At 42.4% G+C, this 25349-nt stretch overlaps 1 protein-coding gene across 1 annotated transcript in view; it reads right to left on the minus strand.

Moving 5' to 3' along the window:
- LOC107126110 (neurobeachin-like) overlaps window positions 1–16756 on the minus strand; it is a 600691-nt gene extending 583935 nt beyond the window's left edge. Inside the window, 1 exon segment of the mRNA XM_015429619.1 lies at window positions 16409–16756. Coding sequence (XP_015285105.1) covers window positions 16409–16756 — 348 coding nt within the window.
- Window positions 16757–25349: the final 8593 nt, after the last annotated feature.

The raw sequence follows: 25349 nt of genomic DNA on the forward strand, positions 1-25349 counted from the left end.
AGAGGTATGATAAAAATGTAATAAAAATAGAGTTGTTGGTGGTTCACTCCAGATCAAAGCAATTCTTTGCCTTAAATTCTTAACAGCTCTATACATAAAATAGGCACGGTTAGATATCTCTGTTCCAGCTGACTGTTAAGTTCCAAAATGACAGCATGTTAGATAACTGGTCATAATATTATTGCATCTAACCATACATTTTTAACTTCAATCTATTTTAGTACCTATTGCAACTACTTAAGTGCAGAGCACAACAAAGTTCTATTTCAAAACCAATTTCTCTATCCACTTACCACCATACTTCTCACAGAAGTGGTATTACTGACTGCACTTAATCACATATTTACTAAATTACATACAAAGAAGTTCTATTTTTATAATTCAATCTAATGTTTAAAATGCATACCACTTGAAACCCATTAATCAGCAGAAGTGATTATGTCCTCTGATTCTTAAGTTCAATAAATACACCAAAACAATTCACAGAAGGGGAAGATTTCCTCCAGCACACTTCCAGTTTCAAAATGTCCCAGACTTATTATCCTACTAGCAATGTAATCCTGCTCTCAAGTTGTACCAGCCAAAGAGTAGTGGACTTTTTAGGGGAGAAGGAGAGGAACAGCCAGTTTAGTTCTGATCCTATACTCCAGTGCACAGTCCCACCTTCACCAGAAGCAAAAAGCTGAAATGGCCAAAAAGTTATTGTATACTAGTGAATAAACAAAATGAATTAGCCCGCCAATCTTTACCCGCCCCACTCTCACAGCTACAATAAAACATAGCCTACTAACTCTGCAGTCAATTACAGTACACAAACAGGAATATATAGCCACCTGACAGGATGCCCACAAGTTAGATGGTGATGTCTGTGGCATGGGGCTACATCACTGCACCTTCCCTGTCATACAGACTTGCAATACACAGGTGAGGTTTGATTATAGGAACCTTGGGACAAAGATAAATTTACACAGAAGTGGAGCTGTATGCACAACCCCTTAGTCTGATAACATACCCTATTGAAACATACTAATAATCCTTTCCAGCTCAGAACTCTTATAGATAAAACCACCCTCAGAACTCTAGACAAAAATACCCAGAAGGAATCTCTGTTTCACTCTTCAAGTTATAGATGCAAAAACAAAGCGCAGGTAAGCAAGGGAGAGGGACGTCATATCTCAAGTCTGACTACTGTCACTGTCTCATGTGTTTCTTGCTTTCTTACCTTCATTTTGCAATATTTAATATATTTAATATACTTTTTAAAGGGTTGTTTGATTTTAAATTGTTAAATTATAATATTGTTTTATTGTCCTATTGTTTATAATGCCTATAGCCTTGTTAGCTGCCCTGAGCCTGCCCTGGCAGGTAAGACGAGATATAAGTCTAATAAATAAATAAATATAAATAAATATATTAGTGCTGGCATAAAAGTCCTTCCCTCCTCAATAGCTAGTGGCTGTCCATCAGATAGATTTCTGCCATGCTGAGGTGGGAGGGATATTATTACTGCCCACAAAACTCCATGCAGGTAAGCTATCATAATGCACTGATGGAGCACAGGTATCTCTGTTGGTCACACCACTCAGTCCATCCCAACCATTTCTACTGCTGGCCAAGCGCCACCTCAGGCTATGATCCTGAACATGCTGAATGCTTTTACTTCTAAGTATTCATGCTCAAATGAAGTTGTCAAACTGTTATGACTATCTTAACAGAATATCAAAAGGTGGGTAACACTGTGATGAAGCATGGGATCTAGACAAGCAACTAGGTAACACTCTCAATTACTACCATCTACAATGTGGCCAAACCAACACGTTGTCTTTTTCAGCCAGTGCCCATTACTGCTCTTTTAAGGCAGACCCTTCAACAGGTACAAAGGTAGGGACATTTCTCTATCCAATACAAACTACAAATGAGACCTACAGCAAGACCACTAGCAGCCATATAGCAGAGGACATTCCAGATGGTACTACAGTACGACTGTTAGTTGAATGAAACTCTCTTTTTCCACTGGTATTAAGTTTTACAATTCCTGTAATAATTATATCTGTGCAAGCACTTTTAAAAACAAAGCAAACAAGATAGAAAGCATACTAAGCTCCACACCTTTCTTATGAACCCATTAATGCAGAAGAGATGAGTTTAATTTATCATTTAGAACAGAAAACCATTGTCTTGTTTTAGTTTAACTTATTTATTTTAGCCTGTGACTATTTGAGACTGTAAGCACAACTGCAGTTCTCGTTCAAGATCTGATTTTAGCTTAAAGACTATGAAGAGAATAAATCATACAATAACCCCAGTATTTCTCAGTCTTTTCCATGCACATTAAACATAATGCAAAAATATGGCATTAAGAGCAGCACGTAAATATCACTCAAAAAAACCCATACAGTTATAGAAAGTTAATCTACTGAACCACCTGCACAAACCTCTGTACTAGTCTTCTCTACTTTATCATAGGTTAACAACCGTTATTTCTAATAATTGTGGCATCCAACCATCCCAAATCTACTAAAAAATGTAGTAGTGAAAGATCATTCAGAGCTGTTTCCATATTCACGTTGAAGAAAATTTCATTAAAGTAGATGAAACATTTGTATATAGTGCACATGCAAAGAGAGTTACAACTCTTCTCATTCAACGCCACACCAACCCTAGTTCATTTCCCCACTCTGCAGAGAGGAAAACCAACCAGCAATGCAGACTTAATATTTTACATCGTCCATGTAAAATCTGTAACTAAAATTTCAGATAAACAAGGAGTGTTACTGCTTTCACCCTTCTGCTGCTTACACTGCAATAACCCATTATTTGACATTATACAATATTTTCCAGAATGAAAACTATATTAATATTGGAATACTATTAAAACAGAAAAACACAATTAAGTGTATTCTAACCAATTAAAATATACCACAATCCCAAAATATACACACAATCACAAAAGAATTAAAAGCTGAAATTTCACTGCAAATGCCAACATGTGAAAGTACAGTCTGCTCTTGTCCCTAATGTAAACAAGCTCTCTATTGTGAACATATTGCTGGCTTTGTTGAAATGTTAGCATATTTACTTGAAACATATTTAATGTATTCCTTTTCTATGAATTGTAAGTTTGTAAGTTTTCAAGGCTAAAAATCCTGTGTTTCTTCTGAGATGAAACCAAACATTTCAAGCTTCTTTTGGAAAGACTGTCAAATGGAACTTGTATATTCTTTATACATCCCTCAGTAAGTTATATAGACCTTGTCACATCTTATTCCTAGTCTCTGGCTTCAATTCACAGCCAAACATAGCATTTTAAGTGGATGACTGTGGAAAATAGTAATATATACCAATGTGGGCTTTCTATGTATTTTGATAAGCCATGGTTCAAATCAGGAGGAACAGCACAGCAGAAACAACAAAAAGTAAAGGAGAAATCTTGACAGGCACTGCCACTCTATCATTATACCAGTTTTAACTTTAAGTTACCAAATTTAATTTTCTTCATCAAAGCATGTAAAAAGTTACATTAGCAACAACAAAATCCCCTGAGGTAAGCTTTTTTCTGTAAATTGCACTTTCATGAACTATTATGGCTTTGGGAGAGAGAAATCAATAGGGTCCTAACCCATATTTTTTTGTCGTTGTTCAGTCGCACGGTCGAGTCAGACTCTTCGCAACCCCATGGACCATATCACACCAGGCCCTCCTGTCCTCCAGAGTTTGCTTAATTTCAAGTTTGTTGCATCGATAACACTGTCTAACCATCTCAGCCTTTGCCATCCCCTTCTTTTACCTTTGATCTGTCCCAGCATCAGGGTCTTCTCCAGTGAGTGCTCCCTTCTCATTTGGTGGCCAACAGTCAGGGTTGCTTTCTTTTAGGATTGACTGATTTGACTCCAAGGGACTCTCAAGAGTCTTCTCCAGCACCATAATTCAAAAGCATCTATTCTTTGTCGCTCGGCCTTCCTTATAGTCCAACTCTCGCAGCCATACAGTACTAATGGGAATACCATTGCTTTGACTATATGGACTTTTGTTGGCAGGTTGATGTTCCTACTTTTTATTATGCTGTCTAGGTTTGCCATCATTTTCCTCCCAAGGAGCAGGCGTCTTTTAATTTCATGGCTGCAGTCACCGTCATCAGTGATCTTGGATCTCAGGAACGTGAAGTCTGTCACTGCTTCCATGACTTCCCCTTCTATTTGCTAAGGAGTGATGGGGCCGGATGCCATGATCTTAGTTTTTTTTTAATGTTGAGTTTCAAGTCAACTTTTGCGCTCTCCTCTTTCACCTTTAGCAAGAGGCTTTTTAAGTCCTCTTCACTTTCTGCCATTGGCTGCGTGGAGAACTCAGACAAAATGTGATCCACTAGAGAAGGAAATGGCAACCCACTCCAGTATCTTTGCCAAAAAAAAAAACCCATGGACAGTAAGAAAAGGCTAAAAGATATGACGCTGGAAGATAAGCCCCTCAGGTCGGAAGGTGTCCAATATGCTACTGGAGAAGAGCAGAGGGCAAAGTACAAGTAACCCCAGAAAGAGTGAAGTGGCTGGGCCAAAGGCTAAAGGATGCTCAGCTGTGAATGTGTCTGATGATGAAAGGAAATTCTGATGCTGCAAAGAACAATACTGCATAGGAACCTGGAATGTAAGATCTATGGATCAAGGTAAGTTGGATGTGGTCAAAAATCAGATGGCAAGACCGAATATCGACATCTTGGGAATCAGTGAACTAAAGTGGATGGGAATGGGCCAATTTAACGCAGAAGACCATTATATCTACTACTGTGCCCAAGAATCCTGTAGAAAAATGGTGTGGCCTTTATAGTCATTAAGAGAGTGAGAAAGACAGTAATGGGATACAATCTCAAAAATGACAGAATGATCTCAGTCTGAATCCAAGGCAAACCATTCAACATCACAGTAATCCAAGTCTATGCCCCAATCACTGACACAGAAGAGGCTGAAGTGGACCGGTTCTATGAAGACCTACAACACCTCCTAGAAAAACACCCAAAAAAATATCATCACAGGGGACTGGAATGCTAAAGTAGGAAGTCAAAAGGTAACTGGAATAACAGAAAAGTTTGGCCTTGGAGAACAAAATGAAGCCAGGCAAAGGCTAACAGAGTTTTGTCAAGAGAACACGCTGGTCATAGCGAACACCCTCTTAGGTTGTTACCTAAGAGGCGACTCTACACATGGACATCCCCAGATGGACAACACCGAAATCAGATTGATTATATCATTTGCAGTCAAATATGGAGAAGTTCTATATCGTCAGTAAAAACAAGACCTGGAGCTGACTGAAGAAAGTTGGGAAAACCACTAGGCCATTCAGGTTTGACCTAGATCATATCCCTTATGAATATATAGTGGAGGTGAAGAGTAGGTTTAAGGGACGAGATTTGATAGACAGAGTGCCTGAAGAACTATGGATGGAGGTTCATGACACTGTACAGGAGGCAGCAATCAGCACCATCCCAAAGAAAAAGAAATGCAAGAAAGCAAAGTGGCTGTCTGATGAGGCTTTACAAATAGCAGAGAAAAAAAGGAAAGCAAAAGGCAAAGGGGAAAAGGAAAGATTTACCCAACTGAATGCAGATTTCCAGAGAACAGCAAGGAGAGATAAGGAGGCTTTCCTGAGTGAACAATGCAAAGTAATACAGGAGAACAATGGCATTGGAAGGACTAGTCTCTTCCAGAAAATTGGAGAAATCAAGGGAACGTTCCATGCAAAGCTGGCCATGATAAAGGACAAAAACAGTAGAGACCTAACAGAAGCAGAGATTAGGAAGAGGTGGCAAGAATACGCAGAAGAACTGTACAAGAAGGATCTCAATGTCCTTGACAACCACGACGGTGTGATCACTGACCTCGAGCCAGACATCCTGGAGTGCGAAGTCAAATGGGCCTTAGAAAGCATTGCTAACAACAAAGCTAGCAGAAGTGATGGTATCCCAGCTGAGCTATTCAAAGTCTTAAAAGATGATGCTATTAAAGTGCTGTACTCAATATGCCAGCAAATTTGGAAAATGCAGCAGTGGCCACAGGATTGGAAAAGGTCTGTTCACATTCCAATTCCAAAGAAGGTCAATGCCAAGGAATGTTCAAACTATCGCACAATTGCACTCATTTCACACGCTAGCAAGGTTATGTTCAAGATCCTAAAAACTAGGCTTTAGCAGTATGTGAATAGAGAATTGCCAGAAGTACAAGATGGGTTTCAAAGAGGTAGAGTACGGGTTCCCTAAGTGGGCAATATTGCCTCCTGGGGGGTGCTGCAACGATCCAGGTGCAGATCCACAAACTGCATCTTTTTGTCCACTTCTTGAAGGTAGATTTCCAGGGGGGCACTGAGATTTTTTTTCTGAAAAGGGGGCAGTAAACCAAATAAGTTTGGCAACCTCTGAGGTAGAGGAATGAGAGATCAAATTGCTAACATTCGCTGGATTATGGAGAAAGCAAGGGAGTACCAGAAAAACATCTACTTCTGCTTTATTGACTACGCTAAAGCCTTTGATTGTGTGGATCATAACAAACTATAGCAAGTCCTTAAAGAGATGGGAGTACCAGACCACCTCACATGTCTCCTGAGAAACCTGTATAAGGGTCAAGAAGTGACTGTTAGAACCAAGTATGGAACAACTGACTGGTTTACAATAGGAAAACAAAGAAATGCAAGGACTGGTTGCCCAAATGAAACAATATCATGAGAAGTGCTGTGATGAAGACGACAAAAGGAATATATTTGAACAGGAAGGTTCTTTAAGTTGGTAAATGTTTTGCTTTCATCATCTTTCTTAAGAACTGCCTTGTGGAACTGTCATGTTTGAGCAAAATTATATTTGTTATTATTATTACTGCATGTTACTGTCATTTTGATACAGTTGTTATGAAGAAATAAAAGAGCTGAAACAAGCAAATATTCCTTTTTTGGGCAGTACTGAGTAGCAGTCAATATAATGAGTAATACTAAATAAGCAGAAAAACACTGACTTTTTTGTTTAGGGGAATCCATCATCAATATAAAGGATTCTGGAAACTATCCACCTTTGAGATCACCATCCTCCTGTTCTACAGTTTCAGGGTTATTTGTCCAGGATAGTGTTTCAGTCACATCATATACAACACACATCCACAGTATATTACCTAAAAGAAAGGGGGGGAAAGCTGACCATCCAGGAACCACCACAGATAAGTTTGTGATCAAAACCAGCAGATTAGAAAAAGAGTTAACTAATGAAAAAAAATGCCCAGTTTGTTTACACGACAAACTCTTCTTTCCATCTGATTGAAAACCCACACTTCATTAATATGGTTCAGTCATTGAGACCAGGATACAGTCCATCCAGCACAGCAGAAGTTGCAGGGAAACTGCTGGATAAAGTGTATGACAGAGACATGGAGCAATGTGCAACAGTTCAAGAAGGTAAAATTATTAACCTAAGTCTTGATGGGTGGAGTAATGTCCACAACGAACCTGTTATATGTGCTTCTATAACAACAGAAGAAGGGAATGTCTTCCTTGCAGAAACAATTGATATGTCAGGAAATGCATACACAGCAGAATACTTACAAGAAGTGGCAGCAAAAGCTATAATAACATGTGAACAAAAATTTCAAATGTCTAGTACACAGTTTGATTACAGACAATGCTGCAAATATATCCAAGATGAGAAGAAATTTAGAAGAGCAGGCAGGGAATACAAAACTAAGAACATATGGTTGCTGTGCTCATTTGCGGCACCTCCTAGGCAAAGACTTCTGTGTTCCTGAAATAAAGACTAATGTCATTGAAATTGCTAAATACTTCTGTAACAATCAATTTGTAGCAGCAGCTCTGAAAAGAATGGGAGGAACCAAACTAACTCTTCCACAAGATGTCAGATGGAACTCTGTAGTCGACTGTTTTAAGCACTACATCAAGAGCCGGACTATTCTGATGACAGTTTGTGAACAAAAATGAGAGAAAATAGATGACACTGGCATGGCCAAAATTGTCAACACTGGGCTAAACAGAAATGTTGAACATATGCTGAGCATCCTGAAACCCATTTCTGAAACTCTAAACAAAATATAGAAAAGCTGTGTTATTGCTGATGCTGAGTTAGGCTATGTTCAACCACTGCTGATTTTTCAGATTGGCCAAGTCTGCAGTGTCTTTCATTTTCTTTTATTCTTGTCTGAATGCTACGCTGTGTGGTCCCAATGTAAACCTGTCCACAACTGAACATAGCCTAACTCAAACAGGACACAGTATTTTGTTCCAAGACACTGAAAGGCTGGACAACTCATCCAATTACCATGTCAGGTTACACAGGGAAGCCATTGAAATTCATTAACAAACATAATTTCAACAGGAAAGAAGAGAGTATAAAAATAAATATGGCATGGTTTCCTGTCCTGAAAAACACAAAAGGCTCTACATCTGACAACAGTACTACAGATATTAGAATTTCAACAGCCAATCCACATGCAAAAGAACCTCCTCAGGAAACAGAGAACCTCCTCAAGAAACTTCCTCCATTAGCATGTTCACAGCCTGGGGAACTCCTACAAGATAATGACTCAGCCCTACCCCACCTTCCTGAGTAGATATAAATTACCTGCCTACCATTTTCTTCTCACCTTGACACAGAGAGTACTTCATCTTTCTGTGCTATACCTCTGTCACAGCTACTGGCGAAATATCAGGTCCTACAATGCCAAGACCACAGCCATACAACCCGGAAAATCTACCACAGCTAATGAACTCTGGCTGTGAAAGCCTTCGACAACATATTAAGGGAGAATCGTTCAAGAAATATGTTTGGTGGTGATGTTTTAAAGAAAGTCACACCCGTGAACTTAAGCACTTAAGCACTTGGTGGAAGCACCTGGTGGAAGACACTTAAGCACTTGGATTTAGAGACTGTTGAAGTAATGATTTCACTTTTAACAGCAGTAACTTCTTCTGCTGGTGTAGAAAGAATATCTTCTTCCTTTGGACTCATTCATTCTAACTTGAGAAATCGTCTGGGACCCGATAAAACAGGAAAGCTTGTTTTCCTTTCCCAGATTATGAATAAACAACAAAATGAAGCTGAATATGAGTGAGCTACAGAAGACAGTATTTTAAGTTTTTCATGTATAGACCAGGCTGATGGTCTACGTTTTTGTTGTTGTTTTAAAAAAGATATTAACCACATCAGTTAACAAACATGGATATTTAAGCAAATACAAAAATACATATGCTGTAATGTTATTGTTTTAGTTAAATAAAATTATTTAAATTGTTATTATTAAGGTAATGATTATTTTTCTCCTTCCAATAAAGTACAGCAGAAAAGTTGTCCAAATATGAATGATTAACCTACTAAACTTGAGATAGATAATTATGAAATTATTGTGAGCTACCTGTATGAATTTTTATTGTTTACTGTCTTAACTTGTTTTAATGTGATTCTACTATAACGAGTCATGGAGTTTGCTTTTTGTGATCTGCGCTGAGCTCGCTTTGTGAAGGGTGGAATAAAAACCTCCAAAATAAATAAATATCTGTGATGTGTTTGTAATAGCAGAAATCAGTATTTTTTTTTATATAACTAAAAATAATCTGAAAAATTATTCTAAAAATGAATCCATTTGGTTGTAAATATTAAGATTATACCAGAAAGATCTTGTCAATGTAGAAAACCATTATTTAAATCTAGTCTTATTGACTACTGACTTAAATAATGGTTCAAATCAAGGAAAGGAAAGGAAAGGAAAGGAAAGGAAAGGAAAGGAAAGGAAAGGAAAGGAAAGGAAAGGAAAGGAAAGGAAAGGAAAGGAAAGGAAAGGAAGAAGCAGCAGACATTACCAGGATTTTGACTTATATGATAGTCAACCATGGTTCTTTCCTCCCTGAGACTCTGTTCATGATCTAAGGCTTTTGGAAGCAAGGTACTAGTGATGAATCAAACCTTTCCTCATAAAAGCTGCAAAAGAAGAGACACTCACATGGTGTCAGGAAAGCAGTGACATCTTGGCACTGGGAAAGCAGTGATCTTATGCAAATTCTGACTTCATCAAAAAGCTATCACAATGGATTCATCCATTCCCTTGAGTTATTGTGCACACCAAAGAAAAGAGAAAGGGAATGGACTGACATCTCACATCTGGCCTAAACTGAAAGACTTACTACCTTCCAACTCTGCACTGCACAGAGAACTTTGGAGAGGAGTTCCCTCAATTCAAGTTGGGTATTTTTAGGGAGCAGCAGGTGACAGTGCCTAGGGCTAAATTTATGATAGTCACTATTTCTATCTTTGTGGATTCAAATGCCCAGAAATACTTAGCTCCTGGATGTAGCCAGCAAGTTAGCTGAACAGAGCTCCTGTTGACACTGATGCTATTGCTTCACTAATCTGTACCTTTTTTATAATGTTCAGGGAATTAAAAGAAATTTTTGGAGCTACTCTTCCCAAACATGAGCTCACGTGGAAGTTATAAGCAAGGGTAAGAAAGAACGTTGTTTTTAAGGCAATCCTAGTTGGTAGGCTAACACTGCAGTCTTAAGCAGAGTTACATCACAGTATGGATGACATGATTTTCTTCAAAATGCATCCCACCTCAGGATTTTTCTTTTTTGTTTGTTTGTTTTTCCATGACCTCCACCTGAGATGCTGCCAAGCTGCTGCCAGTCTGAATAGAAAATACTGACCCTGTTGGACCAATTGTTTGATTCATTATTAGCCAGATTTATGTGTTCATGAGAAATTGGTTTTGGAGTAGGCAGTGAAATGACAATCCTATAATATCAGAGAGTAGCTTGACACTTTTTTTGGTATTTTTTTGCATTTGTGTGTGCGTCTGTGCACGGGTATAGAAGTCATGGTGACTCCTATTGGGGCATGGAGGACCTTCAGAGAAGTGGCTTGATAGCCTGCCTCTGGCCTCCTGGCCCTGGTATTCTCTGGAGATCTCCCATCCTAATATTTACTATTTATTTATTAGAGTTATACTCCCCGCCCTCCCCACTGAAGCAGGCTCAGGGCAGCTTACATAAAAATTTTAAAACAGTTTAAAACCAGCATCAAATCTAAAGTGCTATACATACTTTCCTATGCAACAGCGAACAATGATCCAATATTACCATATCCAATATTTTCATAGCAAGAGTCAACAATGGCAATGGAAAAGATCCCAGGGAAGGCTCTGATGTTATGACCAGATGTTAAGTGTGGTCAAATGCCTGGTGGAAGAGGTCCATCTTGCAGGCCCTGCAGAATTGTAATAAATTCTGCAGGGCCCTGATGTCCTCTGGGAGTTCATTCCACCAGCGCAGCACTGCCACAGAAAGGGCTCTAGAAGAAGAGGAGATTGGATTTATACCTCACCCTTCACTCAGAGCGTCTTACAAACTCCTTTCCTTTCCCCTTGCCCACAACAGACACCCTGTGAGGTAGGTGGGGCTGAAAGAGCTCTTTCAAGAACTGGTCTTTCAAGGACAGCTCTGACAGAACTATGGCTTGCCCAAGGTCATCCACCAGCTGCAAGTGGAGGAGTGGGGAATAAAACCTGGTTTTCCCAGATTAGAGTCCGCGCACTTTAACCACTACACCAAACTCTAGCCCTTGTGGTGGCCAGTCCAGCCTCTTTTGGGCCAAGGAGAACTAGGAGGTTTTGTGTCCTAGAATGCAGTGCTCTCTGAGGAGCATGTGGGGAAAGGCAGTCCTTCATGTATGCTGGTCCCTGACCATAAAAGGCTTTATAGGTAAGAACCAGCACCTTGAAACGAATTTGGTATGTTACAGGCAGCCAGTGTATTGCTTTCAGTGCAGGCTGGATGTGTTCTCGCAGAGAGAGATCCAACAACAGCCTGGCCACCACATTCTGCACCAGCTGCAGCTTCTGAATTTGCAACAAGGGCAGCCCATGTAGAGAGCATTACAGTAGTCTAATCTCAAGGTGACCATTGCATGGATTACTGTTGCCAAGTCACCGCATTTGAGGAAGGGAACCAACTGCCCGATCAGCCGAAGATAGTAAAAGGCTGACTTGGCAGCAGCTGCTACCTGGGCCAGCATCGTCAGGGAGCCATCCAAGAGCACTCCCAAACTCCTAACCTCCAGCGCTGACACCAATGGCGCCCCATTGAAAGTCGGGGGTGAGATCAGCCCTGCTTAGCTTACAAGATCTGACAAGATCGGGCTTGCCTCAGCTATCCAGGTCAGGGCTGAGAGCAGCTTGACACTTTAAACAGCCAATAGGTAGCAGCCTGGGAACTGTAGCTGGTACACAAGGATACATGGGAGGAGACATGTGGATTCTATGCTGTGAAGAGCTTTAAAGGTCATAACTAGCACCTTGAATTGGACTTGGAAATAAATTAGCAGCCACTGTAGTTGTTTTAAGACAGGCAGGTATGTTCCTATCAGCTAGTTCCTGACAATAATCAGACTGTTGCATTCTGAACCAGCTGAAGTTTCTAAGTTGTCTTCACAGGCAGCCAAATGTAAAGTTCATTACAGTAGTCCAATCACAAAGTTTTGGGCACAGCATGGATCAGATCAGCTGAGGCTAAGAAGGATGAGTGTTGGTGAACCAGGTACAGCTGACAGAAGGCACTCTTGGCCATTATACCAAACTACTTTTCTAACTTTAAGATTGGTTCCATAAACACACCCTGTTCGGCAAATGCCAGCTCCACCCAAATTGATCCAATCCCTCTAAAGCATCAGCCTTTTTTAAAGACTTTCCAAACAAAAAGGAAAAGTTTAATCAGCAATGTTCTTCGTTTACCTAAATTTAACCCTGTACTATAGCTGTTATCCAATTTTGTCAAAACTTGTAAACATACAGCTCTGGGGCATCAGTAGCTGTTACAAAATTTTCTGTATAAAAAAAATTGTTTTCTAAACTTAGGACAAAAGGTACCCAATTTGAAATGTCAAAAAGCATATGTAATATTATCAAATGCACCCCCATTTAAAATGGGAGGTTATTCAGAATATATAATTCTATGCACCCTAGGTTAAGTATGAATTAAATCTGAAATACTTTGACAATGGCAGAAACACCCTACCTATGTTTGAGCACATGCATGACATATTCAGGTATTTAAACATCAGTCTTCATTGGTTTCAACTCTACAGTGCAACACAGATGAGCATCTTTATTTGCATAAATTCAAATATAAAAATGGTTCACGTATATAGCAGTAAAAAACACTGTGTTTTTTATATTTAGTGTTTTCAGTTCAGTATGAAAGCCAATTAAAATTTAGGATGCTGTTCGAAACCCACTTGTTTGTATTAATTTGCAGTACAAAGTTACAAATGTTTCATAAGGAGGCAGGAATTATTGTGCTTTTAAACTCCAGATTTTCTGTCATTACAATCAAGCACATCATAACCTAAACTTGCATATTCTGTCAGATGATGTTTCCAGCCCACATTAAGAGCTATTTTCCCATAAAAATATAAAGTGTCAGAATTTGAGCTGCTAATCAAATTTTAGATGACCTGTCTAATACCAACTCCCAACAAGAAAAACATTTCAAAAGTTACTGATAGGGATAACTGAAGACTGATTGTCAGGTAAACTCAATGGGTTGAGTCCAGACTAAATTTTCCATCAGCTGAAAGAACTTTTTCTGCCTCCTCTTCCCTCCTACTGAAGCCCACTGATCTCCACTAAATGCTGGTTCTAGGGTTGATGAATGACAGAAGGGGGGGGTCTGCAGCAGGAAGAGAGAATCAGTGGATATTGCCAATTTCAGCTGCATCCAACCTTATATCTCCTAATGATCCAAAAAGCAGCAGTTTAGGATACCATTTCAGTTATTATCCATTCACATTACAACTGTTGGAAAATCCATTCACAGTTTGACACTAAAGCCTTTCCCATCTTCAAGCTTCCTTTTTCCCTTATACAAATATAAAAGGTATTAATTTCAACTTAACTACAAGAAGCTTGATCTGGTCCATGGGGTCGCGAAGAGTTGGACTCGACTGTACGACTGAACAACAACAACAAGAAGCTGGGATCCACAACACAGCAGCAAGTGACCTTTTATGGTAGTTAGAAACAGACCTTTTTTAATGTTGCTTTTGTCGTTTTCAAAATCAGAATTTGTTTTCCTTGTGAGGGAGTTTAGGTTTCAGTTTGGTATTTTTTAAAAAACACAAGTTCTTAGTAGGTTACTTGTACCAAAGGAAAAACTACAAAGTCTTTTCTTAATGTTCTTTCCTGTGTTATTTCACATTTGCTCAGTAATGCTAGTACAGAATTCATTGCTACTACAGCACCTTCTGAATGCTTCTCCCTGCCTTATCTGGAAAACATATCCACAGGATGCCACTGAATACAACAAGCATGTGCATTTCAACAGTAACAAAATCCTCTAACTGAATCTGAAGTGCATTCTATGTATCTATAAGCAGTGACAGAAAACACATACCCACAATTAGTGTCAGGCTTATGAACAGAAGTAGTATTTCCTGATATACCTACAAGTCCCCAGAGGTTTAATTTCTTTAATTACCAAAACAATAGATGAGGACAAAAACAGTCCAGGAAATGGATTAAGCACATTACATTTAAGGCATGATATACTTGAAGCTGCTTAACTAAATGTTATGTATTGACTTATTCCACTGCCACTTTGAAATAAAGGTCATAGTAAGTACCATGTTACAGCAACTTAACTATCCTTTTTATATAAATATTTTTGAAAATGAAGACAAAAATTGGTATAAATGCTGAGTAACTGCCAACAGTTTATCATCTTTGTCTCCAACCCCTCAAGCCATCAGAGCTTTTAACTCTTGTTCATCCATAAAGCTATTAATATTAAACTGCCTGCCTGCGTGCAGCAGTCGTTCTGCCATTCTGTCACTCCTTAAATGTGAATATTTACTAAACATCAAGAAGGTGAATAGTTCCAAACTAACCAGTGTAATTCTATTGCCATGCCTGCCGTTGCAACAAAATTAGCAGCACATTAACTTAAAACTTCTTGCTATCAAAGCATTTTATCTACCATATAGTAGCAGATCTGCCGTTTACTTTTTACCCAAAATGGGATATTCCCATTCATTCATTGTTCCATCAGCTTTCCCGCAGCAGATCTTGCATTCAGGAGAGGTACCAAATTGCTCATAATTGGAAGTGATTCATTTCTGGGACCTATTTATTCCTCTCATTGGGCTTCTGTAGATTTCCACCCTCTGGTATAGGTAGTGCTAAAACACCATCATAGAGTTCTGCAGTACCTACTTCACACTATTAAGTGACTACATGAAATGTTGCTCCTTCTACATATTCAGCTGTGGGGGTGGGGTGTAATCAACACCACTTGACAACAGAGAATGGGCAAGAAGTGTATTTCAAACAATAAAGGTAATTAAGCCACCCAGTGCAACAAAGTAATAACAGTCCACCACTATCAACAGATTAGAAGATACAAAACCTCTCTTCAAAATGTCAAGCTCAACCAGCTGAAAGGTAATAGGGTTAAATCATTCACACATTTCAGCCACAGAGGAAAGACGCCATCTGGGGCTGTTCTTTAATCTTATACAATTAAAAATAGATGTACTATCAAATCCCACAGCCTGGGAGCAGGCTACAGTCACAAGATTATAAAGCTATCTAAGGAGCACCTGAACTTGAGAATTGGCTACAAGAATAAATCCACCTTTACAGACAAGGATGTTTAAAGAAGCAAAAAAAACCCCTGCATGGTCCAATGTGAGAAGGGAACCTTTCATACAGCGGACTACTTAGGGACAAGGAAACTAATCAGAACTCACAGTTCATATGGAATCAGTATGGACAAAAACTGAAGTCATTTTGGGCACAAGACATAAAAAGAGAACTCTGTCTTTGCAATGGAAGGCAGATGAAAGAGAAGTAACCATGGAATCACAATAAAGTAAAGAGGTATCACTTCCGGAAGCAAGGGATTTATCTGCCTTGGGCTTCTGAAGGGTCAGTAGGTGGCTCTAGGAAATATGTCAGCTGAAGGGAGGAGGTGGTCCCATAAACCAAGCACAAGCATGTTAAGGAGGACACACATTTGGCTATAGGGAGCCCCTCCAAAGACCAGCACAATGTGATTAGGAGGTTACTAGCAAACAACTAAGTAGCTCAGCAAGAAAGCTCTCCCTTAAGTTTCACTGCTGAGGAGAAGGATGCTAAGGGGAAGAAAAATAGGCATTGGGGACCACAAGTGGTGGGGGGGGAGGGCAGGATGCCAGAGCAGTAGTGGTTAAGGGACCTCCAAAGAGTGAGGAGAGACACGAGGAGATCCAAGAAAGTGAGAGAGGTTGACGGGGTGCCTCCGAGACCCACTTTTGCTAACGAGGGGGAACGGCAGCCAATCCCCAAGAGCTCTGTGCAGCGCCTCGGCAGGTGGGGCGAGGCAAAGCTGTGGCTCCCCTTACCAGGTTCAGCACGGTCTCCACGATGTCCCGGTTGCTGACCTCCCCGACTTGGATGAGTCCGATCAAGACGGCGAATTTCATGCGGATGTTGCGGATGGGCACCGACGGATTAATCATTCCCGCGGGCAGCACCACCGACCCGGAGCTCGACGCCCTCAGCTCCCCCATCACGGCCGCCGCCGAGCCGCCAATGCCGCCGCTGCCGCCGCCGCTACCTCCTGCAGCCGCCGCCGCCGCTGCCGCTCCTCCAGAGCCGCCGACCCCGCCACCGCTGCTGCTGCTGGCCCCGACAGCGATGAGTCCCGCGGGCTGCGGCTCCGGCCCCGACACTGGCTTCTCGCTCGCCATCTACCCCCGGCTGCTGCTGCTGCCGTCGCTGCCAACAGTACCTGCCGCCGCCGCCGCACTCCGCCCTGGCCGAGGAGCTGCGCATCCACCGCAGCTGCAAAACCGCAGCGGCAGCAGCGCCCGGCGTGGCCGCACAGAGCGGACCCGAACCGCCGCCGCCGCCGCTGCCGCCGCCTCCGAAGAACCGTCCCGGGCGCCGCTCCCCCACTCGCCTCTATAATGAGGGATTATTATGGGCGCCGCTGCCCCGCTAGCCGAAGCCGCCTCTCGCCCGCTCCCCTCAAGCAGCCGCCCCGGAACGGCCCAACCAGGCAGCCGGCCAAGTAGTTGGAGAGGGAGGCCGGCGCTGGAAGCGACGGAAACCGGGAAGCCGGTCCCTGCAGCTCCCGCTGTTGTTGTGGAGCCAGAACACAGGCGCCGCTGCTGCTGCCGCTACCGCCGCCGCTCACTCCGCCATGTTGCCGCCCCCTGCCTGCGGTAGCCGCTAGGGCGCCTGCGCTGCGGAGCCCGTGGGGGGAGTGGCTCCTCGGCTCCCTCAGCAGCCTCCTCGTAGCCCCCCGAATCCTCCGCCCCTCGCTGGTTTCCCTCACAGTCGCCGAGAAAGACCGGCGAGGTGTAGAAGCCGCTTTGCTCAGCAGTCCGCGCTTTTTGGCGGGAGGAGAGGAGGAAACGGGGCTGCTGCGGTCGTGAGGGGGGGGATTATTACACAACGCGCGGCTCCCCCCGCCTCCCTTTCCCCTCGCGCGCACCGGCGAGGATTCTGCCCCAGCCTCCCGCTGTCGACACGCACAGCAATGGAAGCGCGGGAAGACCCGGGCTGCATTGGAGCCGGCCGGGGGGGGCCCTGTGCGAAGACCGCGGCGGCGAGAGAAAGCAGGTGGCTGCGCCCCTCCCACCCTTCCTCACTACCCGCGGCCTGCCTGAGGGAGAGTTCAATCACCGTGTGAGGGGATCCAGCTGCCTGTCGAAAGCGCGGGCTTCCGCTCTTCAGTCAGTCCACCGGGGACATCTGCCACCCTTGTCGCTTCCCTGTTTAAAGGCTTCGCATCTTCTTGCACAATATGTGAGGTTCATTGAGAAGGAAACGGGGTTTTCGAAATACCATCGCTCTTTGCGAGAAAAAGCACCACGGCTCCCAGTGTCCTGGTTTCCTACGGAAATTAACCTGGCAACCCTAAAATGATACATGCACCCACCACCACCACCCATGCAGTCACCTGGAGGCCTTCTCTAGCAGGACACAATGAGCTTTTCTGTTCATTTGGTTTCTCTGTGCAGTGCATAGGCAGTTGTTGCTGGTTGGATCCTGGGGATTCAAAAGGGGTTTTTTTAGTGCATTTTGTGAGCATTAAAAAAATCATAGTATCCTGGACCAGAAAAAAAAAGACCATGGGATGTAAGTACTTTAAGTACAAATGACCCTCTCCACTAGGTAGTACAGCTATTGCTATGTTCAACAAGGTACTTGAGCATCACAAGCAAATACTGGTACTACTTAGTATAGGAGAGTGAGGCTACTCCTCTTTAACTTCCATGTCTTTTTTATCAAATGTCTGGATCACTAAATCCAGATGGGTAGCCATGTTAGTCTTTAGCAACAAAGTAAAAAAGAAGTCCAGCAGCACTTTAAATACTAACAAAATTTATTCCAGTATATGTTTCTATCAGAGTTTGTTTCTTTAGATGAGTGTGGAGTGTATATCCTTGACAGTTACTTGCATTTACAAGCTGGTATGGAAAGATGTTACAAAGAGAGGCCATGTTTTGTGCCCTGTAGAGTGTCTCTAAACACATCATTTTGCTTTTTTCTGTAAGAGTGAATGACTACGTCATCCTTTCAGGTTTAACTACCCTGAACAGAACATCATATTTCTCACTAGTACCCAAAGGCCTTTTGGCCTGAGATAATAGACCTTTCTAATTTTTTCCCTTGTACAGTAAATGTGCAATTGAGTAGTCCAAATGTCTTCCCCCAGCACATTTCATGAGTATTAAACTCAGTAACCTCCATCAAGGTCCCCCTCCCCCAGAATGATGAGAAACAGGTTAATAAATAACACACACACACACGTAGCACAGTAGTCTTAATAGCCCAGACTAGCTCTAGCTCATGAGAGCTCAGAAGCTAAGTAGGGTCTGTACTTGGATGGGAGACCACCAAGGAAGATGGGCTACTATGCAAAGAAAAGCAATGGCAAACAACCTCTGCTCATCTCTTGCCTTGAAAATCCCTTGAGGTGGGTTTGCCATGAGTCAGTTGTGTCAGTCACTTTAGCTTACCTTAGGTAGCACAGCAATTGCCACATCAAAGATGATTGTGTGTCACAAATACTTAACTTGGGACAGAAGAATGATGTACCTCCGCTTCAGTATCTCATGCTCCTTACATCCAAGTGACCAGATCCATATGTTTAAGGAATTTTACCCTCATTAAAGTGCCCCATGCATATAATTTTGTTTTTTCCTGTGGAAATGAATAGTAATAATTCACTTATATAACAGAAAATAAAGGACTGTGCTCAAGGTGGAAGAGAGAGGTAAACATGTTCCCTCTTGTAGCCATTAAGTCCACTTCTGTCTGTGTTGACCAATATTGGATTGTTTGTTAGGATGTTACAGAGCTGTCAACTGAATTTTTTAAAGGTTAGCTGGTTAAGTATATTTGTTTTAATAAAATGTACAGATTGCATACACATAATAGCAAGAAGGTACTATTTTAAGAGAGATTATACTATGAGATAGGCGAGAGTTCTAATATAGTGCTTGCTACCCATGGTTTCTATAACGACTTGTAAGATGAACATTTTTTTTAAAAAGCCGCTGCCCAATTAATCAGGAACATCCTTTTAATAACTGAAACAATTTAATCAGTTAATCTAAAAAATTGTTCAGTTAAACATTACAGCAATAGACAGATGTCGGAGAAATGGGAAAGATTTTCAACTGCCAAAAGCTTTATAAGCAAATTAATCAACTAACAGTGTCATCCTATCAGAATCCTGCTCATATCTATTCATGGGGACTTAGTGTTTTTAAGATTACACTGTAAAGACTCCAGTTTTGGCAAAATGAGAAAAATATAGGGAACTTTGGACATCAAAACATTTTGAAGCTTGAGCTGGAAAATCCAACTGGTCCCCTCCCCCGAAATAAAAATAAATAGATTAACTGACAGTTTTCTTCCTTTTATCTGTACTCCCCTAATTTGTCACCTTTATAAAGCTAGCCATGAGTGTCCCAGTCCAGCATAAAACACTCATATCACTTTTAGGCAAAAGTTATTAATATGCTAACAAACTTGTAATCAATCTGTCTCACATGACAAAAGAAATATTGACGACCATTAAGGGGTCTAGCCAAGTTCCCTTAATGGACCATGATGGCTCTGGCCAAGTGCCCATTAGGTTTGGAGCACGTGGGCTTCCTGCCCAGATGGATGGTATAGGAGGGGTGTTTGTGGGAGAAGAATGTGTAGCATTTGAGACTGAAGAAGAAACCAATGGAGACAGCCATTGCTGAGGAGAGAGCTGAAGCACCTAGCAGGTGCAGGATCCCCCTTCTAAGTATCTGAGGTACAGATCTGTTGACCTGTAGGGATGCCATTCCTCTGTCCCTTCACCTGTGTTCCATCTGTGTATGTGTAAATAAAGCAAATACTACAAAAATGCTATAAGATTCTAGTTCTCTCTCCTTGCAAGGGAGGCAACCAGAGGTGACAACAATGTAATCAGATAGCATAAGTCATCAAATAACACAGTAGTACTAGATTACAAAGTTAGAAAAACACTGCAAAAGAAAAATGTATCAGGCATGATATAGTGGTTCCTAGTCTGTAGGCTGGAGACCCCTGAGGACTGCAGATTTATTGCAAGGGGTCTGTGCATCCATTCAGCTTGGGTAGTAGTTTCTGCTTTTCCCATCTGCACCTTCCTCCAGACTTGCATCCATGGTGGCCACCCCCCCCACCCAAATCTGTGCTGGCCTGGCTGCTTGCTAGGCTCCACCCACTAGCTGGCTTGCCTGGGCATGGCCACACCTCCCCAAGTGGGGCTGCCTGTTCCAAGCCCTCAACCATGCAGGCAACATTAGGTCATCTTCAGCCAAAGCATGTGCACTGGCCTGGGCAAGGCTGCTTGCCTAACTGCAAGAACTGCTCGTAAGAGGCTTGGGTGGGTCACATTGGCTCCCTTCACCCACCCCTTCTATTTCTGGTGACATCTGAAAATGCCTGCATTTTGAAAGGAGGTTTGGACAGCAGTCCTTTAAGGAGCCACCGTTTGGATGGCAGCTGCTTTGTGGACCCATCAGTTGGCTTACCTAACACCTGCCACATTTTGGCCAGCTCAAGAAAGTCCACAGCTGCATCAGGCAGCTGTCAGGGGTCGGGAGCCTCACCAGGACACTGTGTCTCCCTCTCGACCACCCCAGGGTAGCATGGTAAGTGTAGGGAGGAGTGGTTAATCCCCAGATAGGTCATGCATCTGAAGTGATCAGTGACTCAAGAAAGTTTATACTGGAATAAATTTTTTACTTGTTAAAATGCCATTGGACATCTTGTTTATTTTGCCAACTAGATTAGTAATCAATGCATTATCAGCTGTAGAAAATATTTGCAGCTTAATGCATGTCCAGAGATCTGACCAAGAGGCATCTCTAAGGTCATGGGTGGGGGGAGCAGCCAGATGTTCCATGATCATTTCTGGTAGGGATGGGCATGAACTGGGAAAATGTGGTTTGATTCAGTTTGTGGTTCATGGCATGCCTGGCTGGCAAACCATGAACCATCACAAACTTTTATGAGCCAAACAAACATTTAGTAGAATGGCAACCTTGCATGCTAGAGAAACCAAACTCACAGGGGATCTCCAGCTGACTCTCCTCTTCCTGCCCTCCACATTTGGTGAGAATTGGGTATACGGGGTCCAAGTTATTGCACCCAAAGAAGGTGCCCCCATCCTCCATTGTTTCCAATGGAGAAGAAAACAGCAAAAAAGCAAGGGCAATAGAAGCCCAGCAAAACAGAGTCAAAGTCCCCAAGAATTTGCAGTAGAAACTGAAGGGAGGGCATTTTTGCAAACCCAGCTGAATCAGTGCCACTGTGGCAGACCAGAGAATCTCTGTAGTAGAAACTGAAGATGGGGCATTTTTGCAAGCCCAAAAGAACCAGTGCAATGTACTAGTGTCCAGCAGAACCCAGTGCCAATGTGGCAATACTAGTTCAATAGATGTCAAGAACAGAAACACAATCCAAGCAGGGGGAGGATCGCAAGCCTAGTAGAACTCTGTGCCAATGTGGCAACGCCAGCTTAATCACAACCTAAGCAAGGGGGACATTTTTGCAAGCTCAGCAGAACCAGTGCACTGTACAGAGTGCCCAGTAGTACCAGTGCAGTCACAGATTACTGAGCAGAACCCAATGCCACTGGCACTGCAAGCTTAAAAATACTTATCTCAAAGCACAGAGTCACAAATCCAAGCAAGGGGGTGGGATTTTGCAAGCTTTGTGCAAGAAAGGAACACTACAATGGGGGAAACCCTCTTAAAACTGACATCACTAGTCTGAAACTGACAACAATGTTTCCAAGGGTGAAGTATTACACACACACACACACACATTGCTTTGAACTTTGGTAAACATTTTGTTTGAGTGAAGACAGTCTGTCTCGAAATCTATCCTTTCACAAACTGGCACAAACCTCCACAAAGAGTTTGAAAGTTCATGGAAAGTTTGTGCTGGTTGACCTGCCACAAACTTTACTTTGCAAACCATGAACCAGCCAAAATTCATTGCAAACTTTAGTTTATGAGCTGAATCATGCCCATCCCTAATGTCTGGATCCAGCACAAATGAGAACTCTCCACAAGGAATATTTCATATTGCTGTTTAATCATTATTTGTGTTAGATTCAAATACCTTTGAGCTCCTTTGGGAGCCAACTTGCCATTGAAAAGCAGGTTTAAAGTCAAAATAAATACGCATTCACCAATGGTTCTGTTAATTACTGAAAGCTCATTGGGCATCCAAGCAAATTCTCATGAGATTAACTAACTGTTAGCAAAGGGAACAAATTTTGAGACCAGTAGCACCTTTAAGACCAACAAAGTTTAATTCTGGGTATAAGCTTTCATGGCACACAAAAGCTTATAGCTTGAACAAAACTTTGTTCGTCTCAAAGGTGCCACTGGACTCAAACTTCGCTCTGTTGTTTCAGACCAACATGGCTAGCCACCTGAATCTGTTAGCAAAGTGGTCATTCTAGGAAGCTACAGCAGCAAACTACAAATGTGAAGCTTCCTTATACTGTGTCAAGTCATTGGGCTAGGAACCATTGTAATATAATCAATTTATAGAGTAGAGGACAGTGCAACAAGAGCACGACAAAACATGCAATAAACATAGGAGTAGACTACAATCCTGTTGCTTTTTGAAAGAAGCATCCTCCTGAACCATTCAGTTTTACTACAGCTATTTTCCCTCTATAAAAATGCCCTCCTCAACAATTCTGTTTTACACAAACTGTGAAATTATAGAAGTCTGGGAGCCTTCCTGTACAAGCTACAACAGAAAATACACATGTACATTACCAATGTTCCCTCTAAGCTGTGGAGTGTTGTGAGCTAAAATGCTAATTTGTGAGCCAAAAGAGCTACAAACATTAAAGTTGTGAGCAAGCCTCCATTTGACTATTGCATAAATTATATTTTTATAATATTATTACCATAACCTTGTAAAACTCTCAGAATGATCAGCTGTGACTTGACGCACTTTCCACCACCACAGCTATAGAAGGGAACCTCAAAAGGGAAATGGGGCAGGGAGAGAAGGCACTGACAGTTTGGGAAAAGCAAGACTTAAGACTTGCCAAAGCACTTTCTCATCCATTTTTCTGGGGAAACAAACTGTTTTTAAGCCAGAAGGCAAAACTTTATCATGTTTTTGTTCATTCTGTTTTCAAAGTAGAGAGAAGTCGCCTACTTCAGCCAGGATGTTTTGTCGCCACCAGATAAATTTGTCTCTTTCTAGCCCATTTATTTTGAATTACATTTATGATACATTACTCAAACTTACCCATTTTGGTGTAGTGATTAAGTGCGCGGACTCTAATCTGGGAGAACCGGGTTTGATTCTCCACTCCTCCACTTGTACCTGGCTGGCTGACCTTGGGCAAGCCGTAGTTCTGATAAGAGCTGTTCTTGAAAAAGAGCCGCTTCTGTCAAGAGCTCTCTCAGCCCAACCTACCTCACAGGGTGTCTGTTGTGGGGAGGGGAAGGGAAAGGAGTTTGTAAGCCACTCTGAGACACCTTTGGGTTTTGAAGGTTGTAAATCCAATCTCCTCCTCCTCTTCTTCTTCTCCTCCTCAAGTAAGTACATTCCTTCTCCTTCCTATGTCCACCACCCCCTTGAGTTTCTTGAAGAATTGGCCTTTATAAAGCAACTTCTACTCAAGGGCACAATAGTTACAATACAGGAAACCACGAGCCCACATAATTCCTCCTGCCTGCTTTCTCCACTCCCACTTCTTTCCTCATTTCCAATGCCTTTTATGGTCAAACCAACACCCCCACCTTCCACACTGTTCTGGTTCTAGGGGTGCAGAAAGCCAGGCTAGAGCTCCAGCCCTTTTCACTCCAGACAAAAGGGGGAGTATGATCACACCAGCCACTCACTGTCAAACTCGGTGTCTCGTTTGTCATGATTTCCATTTGTTAAGGGGCCTTGAGTGGGTACTGGGAATTCCTGAGAGGGGGTGTAGTGTATGAATGTGAGAATGGCTTTGTTGGAGTGACTGCATAACTCCTTCTAAGTAGCTTCCCTTCTCAGGGATGACCTTGGTTACTGTCTGTGCTTGCTCCACGGAAATAGATAATGTAATGGTAGACTTGCAAGTAGGGACTGAAGTGCAAACATCTAGGCAGGATGAATCTGGGTTATGATTGGACTGGACCTAGGGGGGAGCCTGTTTGAACAATGTAAAACTTTGGGCCTTGGCACCAGAACACAGAAGTCTTAGCTTGAAACATCTTTATTCCTCAATAAACAAATCACTGCCAGAGAGTGTTGTTGAGAGTAACTTTGTTCAAGAGTGACACTCATGCCTGAATGAGGGGGAGCAGCCAGTTAAAAACCTGTCAAGAGCCCTGTGCAGCCTTGATGCCCTTTGCTTGGCACAAAACTGTCCTTGTCAAAACACACTGCCTCAGGAGCTAATCCTCAGGAGCACTGTGAGGCTTACTCACAAGCAGATGCACCAAGGATTAGGCCACAAGTGCCCGTTCTCCCCCCCCCTTCTGTCTCTCCTCACCGCTCCTGAGGTCCATGTATGCTCATCCTCTCTGCACAAGGAGAGAGGGGGTGGTCATGCTGCCTTCACTCCTCCTTCCCATGTCCACAGTACCATTTCCAGGAAAACCAGGCAACGATGCCTCCCGCCCCACTCCCGTGGCTCCCAGAAGGATGCAAACCAAAATGTGCCACCATGTGACTTTCCTTCACCTTTGTCACTGGGGGGGAGGAGAGAAGGCAACCACTATGTGGCTGGCCATTGGCTACAATAGCTCAAAGCAGCCAGCACCGGGTTGCTGCCTCCTCTCC

Source organism: Gekko japonicus, unplaced genomic scaffold, assembly GCF_001447785.1.
Source record: "Gekko japonicus isolate JY-2015 unplaced genomic scaffold, Gekko_japonicus_V1.1 scaffold429, whole genome shotgun sequence".
Taxonomy (NCBI): Eukaryota; Metazoa; Chordata; class Lepidosauria; order Squamata; family Gekkonidae; genus Gekko; species Gekko japonicus.